Source organism: Propithecus coquereli, unplaced genomic scaffold, assembly GCF_000956105.1.
Source record: "Propithecus coquereli isolate 6110/MARCELLA unplaced genomic scaffold, Pcoq_1.0 Scaffold252, whole genome shotgun sequence".
Taxonomy (NCBI): Eukaryota; Metazoa; Chordata; class Mammalia; order Primates; family Indriidae; genus Propithecus; species Propithecus coquereli.
Genome location: NW_012148086.1, coordinates 4427841 through 4435846, shown reverse-complemented (window position 1 = coordinate 4435846; position 8006 = coordinate 4427841). Strand labels below are relative to the sequence as shown.

The 8006-nt window shown below is 65.0% G+C and overlaps 1 protein-coding gene across 1 annotated transcript in view; it reads left to right on the top strand.

Moving 5' to 3' along the window:
- Positions 1-7974, top strand: part of AEBP1 (AE binding protein 1) — a 10149-nt gene extending 2175 nt beyond the window's left edge. The window contains exons 3-22 of the mRNA XM_012646922.1: positions 31-181; positions 723-794; positions 916-987; positions 1107-1220; positions 1300-1377; positions 2085-2162; positions 2315-2392; positions 2488-2541; positions 3217-3326; positions 3409-3548; positions 3920-4004; positions 4102-4246; positions 4350-4435; positions 4747-4870; positions 5203-5399; positions 5492-5671; positions 5814-6165; positions 6248-6387; positions 6528-6627; positions 7064-7974. Coding sequence (XP_012502376.1) covers positions 31-181; positions 723-794; positions 916-987; positions 1107-1220; positions 1300-1377; positions 2085-2162; positions 2315-2392; positions 2488-2541; positions 3217-3326; positions 3409-3548; positions 3920-4004; positions 4102-4246; positions 4350-4435; positions 4747-4870; positions 5203-5399; positions 5492-5671; positions 5814-6165; positions 6248-6387; positions 6528-6627; positions 7064-7686 — 2979 coding nt within the window. The 3' untranslated portion in view covers positions 7687-7974. The remainder of the gene's footprint in view (positions 1-30; positions 182-722; positions 795-915; positions 988-1106; positions 1221-1299; positions 1378-2084; positions 2163-2314; positions 2393-2487; positions 2542-3216; positions 3327-3408; positions 3549-3919; positions 4005-4101; positions 4247-4349; positions 4436-4746; positions 4871-5202; positions 5400-5491; positions 5672-5813; positions 6166-6247; positions 6388-6527; positions 6628-7063) is intronic.
- Positions 7975-8006: the final 32 nt, after the last annotated feature.

Genomic DNA, 8006 nt, shown 5'->3' with positions numbered 1-8006 from the left:
ACCAAGAAGCCCAAGGAGAAGCCACCCAAGGCCACCAAGAAGCCCAAGGAGAAGCCACCCAAGGCCACCAAGAAGCCGCTGGCAGGGAAGAAGCCCCCCACCCTGGCCCCGTCAGAAACCGTGGAGTGGCCACTGCCCCCGCCCCCCAGCCCTGGCCCTGAGGAGCTACCCCAGGAGGGAGGTTTGTGTCAGGCTCTTCCAGGGTTATGGGGCTCTGACCTCCTACTGGGGTGGAGGCAGGGAGGGGTGAAGGTGGGTCCCTGCTTCCTATAGACCCTCAGGTCCCCCCTGGATGGGGTGGGCTCTGGGGCCTCCTTTTTGTCATGAACTTAACAATTTGGTGAGTTCTCTCAGTGCTGCAGCCTCTCCTTGGTAGGGAAAAGACTTGGCAGCCTCTGGGTGGAGATCTCTGTGCCCTGGGCCCCAGCCATATGTCCCCGGGCTCTGAACCTACAGGGTTCCCTCCCGAGTTTCCCTGCTGGGGGTGGCTTTGTGGCAGGGCCTCCCAGGCAACAGGGTGGGTTTCCCAGAAGGCAGCCTAGCTCTCAGGCTCTGAAGGACGCCAGCAGTGTGCCGAGGGCCACAGGAGCCCAGGCCCCCTTGGAGAGAGCTCGGCTTCAGGAGGGTGTCTGGGGGCTCCATGGGTGTCTGGTGGCCTCCGGCTCTCCAGGTGGTCACAGCAGGCCTCCTGCCCACCTGCTTCTGCGGCTCCTGTGTTGCAGGGGGGGCCCTTCCAAATAACTGGCAGGGTCCAGAGGAGGAGACCCGTGCGGAGGCCAGGGAGCAGCAGCCTGGTGAGTGGCCAGCACCTGCCTGGCCTCAGGGTGGCCGAGTGCCGTGGCGTGCTGGACCGAAGGATTTCCCAGAGTGGGCCTGGGTGGGGCTGTCAGGCAGCTACCAGCACTTTCCCCTCAGAGCCGGAGGAGGAGACCGAGCTGCCCACGCTGGACTACAACGACCAGATAGAGAGGGAGGACTACGAGGACTGTGAGTAGGACCCTGCCGCCCCTGCCCGGGTCGGACCCTGGCCCTGGGGGCCCACTGAGGGTCCCGCCCGAGGCCTCGTCCCAGCCTCGGGCCCCACTCAGAGCCCACCTCCCCCTCAGTTGAGTACATCCGGCGCCAGAAGCAGCGCAGGCCGCCCCCGAGCAGGAGGAGGCCCGAGCGGCTCTGGCCGCAGCGCCCGGAGGAGAAGGCCGAGGCCCCGGAGGAGAGGACCGGTAGGAGGGGCAGGAGAGGAGGGGCGCGGGCCCAGGGGCTCCCACCCCCACCCCATCCCTCACCTCCCCACCTCCACAGAGCCGCCTCTTAAGCCCGTGCTGCCCCCGCTGCCCCCTGACTACGGGGATGGCTACGTGATCCCCACGTACGACGACAGTGAGTACTCAGAGCCCCAGAGCCCGAGGGACACGGGCAGGGTGGACCTTGGGGCCAGCGGTGCGCTCCGGAGATGGCCATGGTGGCTGACCCACCTTGCGACCCCACCTGCCGCAGCCACCTCGCCGCCCCTCACCCGGGCCCCCGCCTGCCCGCCCCGGCCGTGCTGCCCCGTCTCCTCTTCCAGGCTCCTGACATTCCTCTGGCCCCTGCTGGGGTGTCCCTAGGCCTCACCCTCAGCCTTGTCACTCCCGTGGGCCCCAGCCCTGCCCCGACCCGTGCTCTGCTCGGCTTGCTGCTCCTGTGTGCTGCCCCCGCCTCACACCCTTCAGGGAGCCAGATGGGCTGTCACTGCCCTCTCACTCATGTCCCCACCAGTCCCTCCAACACTGGGCCCCAGCTCCGCCCATGAGACACCCCCTCTCCACTGCTGGCCACAGGGGCCAGCTGTCTCCTGAGGCCTGCCCCGTGCTTTGGGCACTACTCCCTGCCTGGCCTCGACTCCTCCCTTCCTCAGGCCAAAGCTGCCTGGGGGGCCGGGCTGGTGACTTCAGCAAAGTTTCCCTCTGCTGCCCGCTGAGTGCGGGCTGCCTCCCCAGCCCCGCAGGACCCTCTCTCCCCTCTAGTCCTCCTCCCCCCGGCCCAGTCGGGAGCTGAGGCCCCGCAGCAGGTCAGGTTGCTGCAGCCCGGCTCTCCCCCACCCGCAGTGGACTATTACTTTCGGCCTTTCCCGCCCCAGAAGCCCGACGCTGAGCGCCAGACGGATGAAGAGAAGGACGAGCTGAGTGAGTGGGGCCAAGGGGCTCCCGCACCAGGCCTAGCCCCAGGGCCAGCTCGGGCCTGCCCGCCTGCCCGTGTGCCCCTAGCTCAGCCCGACCCCCCCCAGCGTGCCCTGGAAGCCCAGGCTGACAGGCCCCTCCTACCTTGCACCCTCCAGAGAAACCCAAGAAGGAGGGCAGCCCCAAGGAGGACGAGAGCGACAAGTGGGCTGTGGACAAGGGCAAGGACCACAAAGGTGTGTGGCCCGGTCGGGGTCTGGGTTTCCGTGGGGTGGCATCTGGACTCCTGCTTGCCTCCCTCAGCACCCTCCTCTCCCTTCACTGTCCCCAGGGCCCCGCAAGGGCGAGGAGTCGGAGGAGGAGTGGACTCCTAAGGAGAAAGTCAGTGAGTGGGGGTCCAGGGGGGTGGGGGTGGGGGGCTCACAGGATGGGGGTACGGGGACAAATGACCCACCCAAGGCAACAGATGGGACCTGAACCTGGATTTCCTGACGGGGCTCCAGAACTCTTTCATGCTCTTAGGCTCTCAGGCCCAGAGCCGGGGTCCCTGGGAGCCAAGCACAGCCTTGCTGGGCTGTCCCTGCTCTGGGCCCAAGGCTGGCCCGTTTCAGGAGGGTGGCGGCTCTCTAGGCCCCTGGCAGCAGTCAGGGGAGGACCTGGGCCCTTGGGTCGGGAGCAGGACCTCGGTCGCCTTTGCAGGTGTCCCTGCGGGGCCAGTGTGAAGACGATGTCTGTGACTGGCCAGGCGCCAGGGTGGCTCTGCCTGTGATTTCGTGTGAGCCCCTTGTCCCCCGAGAGCCAGGCATGGTCAGCCCATTCTCGAGATGGGGCAGCTGAGGCCCAGGGAGGGGAAGGCTGGGATCAGAAGCAGCTCCTGGCCTGGGTTTGAGTCACTTTGAGGTGGGCTGGTGCGGGGCACCAGGGAGCCACTGGCCAACCAGAGCTGCCCTGATTGGCGCCCCCTGGTGTTTGGGGCATGGGTCCAGGGCTCCTTGGTTCTGGGCTTGGTGGAGGGAGGGATAAAGCTAGTGAGACACCAGCCTGGGGTTCATGTCCCCAGAGTGCCCCCCCATTGGGATGGAGTCACATCGTATCGAGGACAACCAGATCCGAGCCTCCTCCATGCTGCGCCACGGCCTGGGCGCACAGCGCGGCCGGCTCAACATGCAGGTGGGTGTTGGGACGGGCCCATTTCCCAGCCAGGCGAGGGGCTCCACCACCCATACTCAGCCTCCTGCCGTCCCCCGAATAGGCTGGCACCAACGAGGATGACTACTATGATGGGGCGTGGTGTGCTGAGGATGATGCAAGGACTCAGTGGATTGAAGTGGACACCAGGAGGACCACCCAGTTCACAGGCGTCATCACCCAGGGCCGAGACTCCAGCATCCAGTATGCTCACAGGCTGTTGGCAGGGGCCAGTGGCTCGAGGCACAGTTCTGTGTCCCATTTGGGACATTACAGTGGGCCCTCGAGTTGGCTCAGGAAGGTCAGAAAGATCAGTGAGGGGCTGACGCTGCCCACCCCCAACTCCTCAGCCATGGCCAGTCAGGCCCTGTGTCCTGATGAGCACCCGAGGTCAGGGACAGACCACGTGCCCACAGCCACCCTGTGGGCATAGCACCCAGGTTCCTGACTGGGGCCATGCACCACAGCCAGGCCAGCTCTTCATTTCTTGGGCCCAGAAGAGGGGGCTGAGGTCGCCCGAGGGCGTGGGACAGGAGAGCAGAGCAGCCGTGCCATGACTGCCGTCTGTTCCACAGTGACGACTTTGTGACCACCTTCTTCGTGGGCTTCAGCAACGACAGCCAAACGTGGGTGATGTACACCAATGGCTATGAGGAAATGGTGGGTGCCTGAGCCCTCGGCTCTGCTCCCGCTGTCTGGGCTGGGGTGGGCTCTTGGAGGGGATGGGGGTGCCACACTGAGGCCTGCCTCCCCCCAGACCTTCCACGGGAACGTGGACAAGGACACACCTGTGCTGAGTGAGCTCCCGGAGCCAGTGGTGGCCCGTTTCATCCGCATCTACCCACTCACCTGGAATGGCAGCCTGTGCATGCGCCTGGAGGTGCTGGGGTGCCCCGTGTCCCGTGAGTGCAGAGGGGCTGGCAGGGGCTCAGAGGGAGGCTGTGGTGACCTGGGGCTGGGCTGGCAGGCAGCTGGCTCAGAGCCCTGCCTGTCCACCCTCTGCAGCCATCCATAGCTACTACACACAGAACGAGGTGGTGGCTACTGATGACCTGGACTTCCGGCACCACAGCTACAAGGACATGCGCCAGGTTGGGAACACTTGTCCCAGGGCTGGGCTGGGGACCTGTCCATGGGCCGACGGAGGAGCGTGTGCCTGGTGCTTCCAGCACGTGGCCCAGTTCCTACTGGTTCCAATGGCACAGGCTCCCTGAGAGGGACGTTGGCCATCCCTCACCTTAGGAAGGAGGCTAGTAGCTGGGGGCTCCCTGAGGGGGCAGGGGTTACCTGCAGGGGCCATGCCTTTCCCTCCCCATAAAGCAGACCAAGGCACTGGGAGAGGCGTGGGCAGTAGGGGTGAGTTGTGTGATTTGGGGTCCTCTGCCCCCTCTGCCCCGGCCAGCTCATGAAGGTGGTGAACGAGGAGTGCCCCACCATCACCCGCACGTACAGCCTGGGCAAGAGCTCGCGAGGGCTCAAGATCTATGCCATGGAGATCTCGGACAACCCTGGGGAGCACGAGCTGGGTGAGGGTCTGTGGGGCATTATCTGCCTTGTGCCCTGGAGGCACGGTCCGGGTGTTCTCAGGACAGGGCTCAGCTTCCCCTTCCCTGTGGGTTGGAGGCAAGGCCCTGGCACTGCAGCTGGGCCTGTGCTGCTAATGTGCAGAGATCACTATCTCCTGCCTGTTCCTGGAGCTCCTGGGGGATCAGGCCTGTCTTGCTGGGCCCTACGAGCCTCAGCTGTACCACAGCCCCCCAGTCTCCCAGCCCCTCGGGTATGAGGTGGGTCTGGGTCCTTCCTCAGACACTCTGGGCCTCAGGAGACTGAGTGATTGCTGATGCTCCTGCCCTTGCAGGGGAGCCGGAGTTCCGCTACACAGCTGGGATCCATGGCAACGAGGCGCTGGGCCGAGAGCTGCTGCTGCTGCTCATGCAGTACCTGTGCCGCGAGTACCGCGATGGCAACCCTCGCGTGCGCAGCCTGGTGCAAGACACGCGCATCCATCTGGTGCCTTCGCTGAACCCTGATGGCTATGAAGTGGCAGCGCAAATGGTGGGTGGGGGTTGGGGCTGGCCAGGGGCCACACAGGCAGTGCTGGGGGGGTTGTGGGGGCGGCCGATGCCCACTGAGCTGGATCCCTGCAGGGCTCCGAGTTTGGGAACTGGGCACTGGGACTGTGGACCGAGGAGGGCTTTGACATCTTTGAGGACTTTCCGGATCTCAACTCTGTGCTCTGGGGAGCTGAAGAGAGGAAATGGGTCCCCTACCGGGTCCCCAACAATAACCTGCCCATCCCTGAACACTACCTTTCCCCAGACTCTACGGTGAGGCCACAGTCTGGGTGATGTGGCAGGGCTGGGGGACAGAGGGGAGTGTGAGCGCGGGTGCGGGACTTTGTGGAGGATGATGTGGGGGACGTGGGCACTTGAGGCTGCAGCCCTGGCCTCACAGGCCTGGCCGCCCCAGGTGTCCACAGAGGTCAGGGCCATCATTGCCTGGATGGAGAAGAACCCCTTCGTGCTGGGAGCAAATCTGAACGGTGGTGAGCGGCTCGTGTCCTACCCCTACGACATGGCCCGCCCGCCGAGCGAGGAGCAGCTGCGGGCCGCAGCCCTGGCAGCCGCCCGGGGGGAGGAAGAGGATGAACTGTCTGAGGCCCAGGAGACCCCAGACCACGCCATCTTCCGCTGGCTGGCCATCTCCTTTGCCTCCACCCACCTCACCATGACTGAGCCATACCGGGGAGGCTGCCAGGCGCAGGACTACACCGGCGGCATGGGCATCGTCAATGGGGCCAAGTGGAACCCCCGGTCTGGGAGTGAGTCAGCCTGGGAGGGGCTGTGGGCGGGTGCCTGGCCTGAGGAGGGGGTGACTGCAGGTCTGTGTCTATCCCTGGCCAGCTATCAATGACTTCAGTTACCTGCACACCAACTGCCTGGAGCTCTCCATCTACCTGGGCTGTGACAAGTTCCCTCATGAGAGCGAGCTGGCCCGCGAGTGGGAGAACAACAAGGAAGCGCTGCTCACCTTCATGGAGCAGGTGGGGTGGCCTGGGTAGCACGGGGTGGGGGGGGGCGCTCCGGGACTCGACCCTGCTGGGGAGGGAGGAAGCAACAGCAGGCCACCGGGTGGGGGGTGGGGGGTCTCCACGAGGACCACCAGCTCTGTCTGCTTCCCCAGGTGCACCGCGGCATTAAGGGGGTGGTGACGGACGAGCAAGGCATCCCCATTGCCAATGCCACCATCTCCGTGAGTGGCATTAACCACGGTGTGAAGACAGGTACCTTGTGTGCACACCTTTACCCCGCCTTCCCAAGAGGACTCCACCAGAGAGGGTGGACAGCGGGTGGAGAGGTGTACTCAGAGAGGAAGGGCCAGGTCTGGGGAAGCCGGGAGTGGGCGAGGCCTAGACGCAGGACTCAGGGAGGGTGGGGCCTGGGGTGGTACCCACAGGGTGGGGTGGGGAACCTGGGGGCGGGGTTCAGAAAGGGAAGGCGGCGCCTAGGGCGGGACTCAGAGGGCAGGGTTTGGGGAACCTGAGGGTGGGACTCAGAAGAGGAGGGCGGGGCCTGGGGCAGGACTCAGGGCAGGGTTGGGGAAACCTGGGGGCGGGACTCGGAGGGTGAGGTCTGGGGAGCCTGGCTGCTGGACTCAGAGAGGGAGGGCTGGGTCGGGAGGTTGCGCTCTGGGGCAGCCAGTACGTCCTCCCTCTGCAGCAAGTGGTGGCGATTACTGGCGCATCTTGAATCCGGGTGAGTACCGCGTGACAGCCCATGCAGAGGGATACACCCCGAGCGCCAAGACCTGCAATGTGGACTATGACATTGGGGCCACCCAGTGCAACTTCATCCTGGCTCGCTCCAACTGGAAGCGCATCCGGGAGATCCTGGCCATGAACGGGAACCGGCCTATCCCACACATCGACCCATCGCGCCCCATGACCCCCCAGCAGCGGCGACTGCAGCAGAGGCGCCTACAGTACCGGCTGCGGCTGCGAGCACAGATGCGGCTGCGGCGCCTCAATGCCACCACCACTGCGAGCCCCCACACTGAGCCCCCCACGCTGCCCCCTGCCCCTGCCACCACCCTGAGCACTACCCTGGAGCCCTGGGGCCTTCTACCCACCACCACTGCTGGCTGGGAGGAGTCGGAGACCGAGACCTACACAGAGATAGTGACAGAGTTTGGGACTGAGCTGGAGCCTGAGCTGGAGCCGAGGTGGACCGAGGTAGAGGAGGAGGAAGAGGAGGAGGAGATAGAGGAGGAGGTGATGGCCACTGGCCAGGCATTCCCCTTCACAACAGTCGAGACCTACACAGTGAACTTCGGGGACTTCTGAGACCACAGTCCCAACCAAGGCCCTGGCTCAGCTCAAGCTACAGCAGCACTTCCAGAGCCCGCCACCCGCAGTCACATCACATACCAGCACACGGAATGCCCCCCCAGGTGCGGACCCTGCAAGAAGGGCCAGTCCTGCCCCTTTGAGGGGGCATAAATGCGATCGGGACCCAAGAGCCAGAGTCTGTCTGTGCAGAGGCTCCAGCTTTGCCTGCTGGTAAAGGACAGGTTGCTGCAGCACTGGGGTGGGGGCAGGTCGAGGGAGCCAAAGTCACTAGAATAAAACAAGCTCATGGCACTGACGTCTCACGTTCTGCCCAG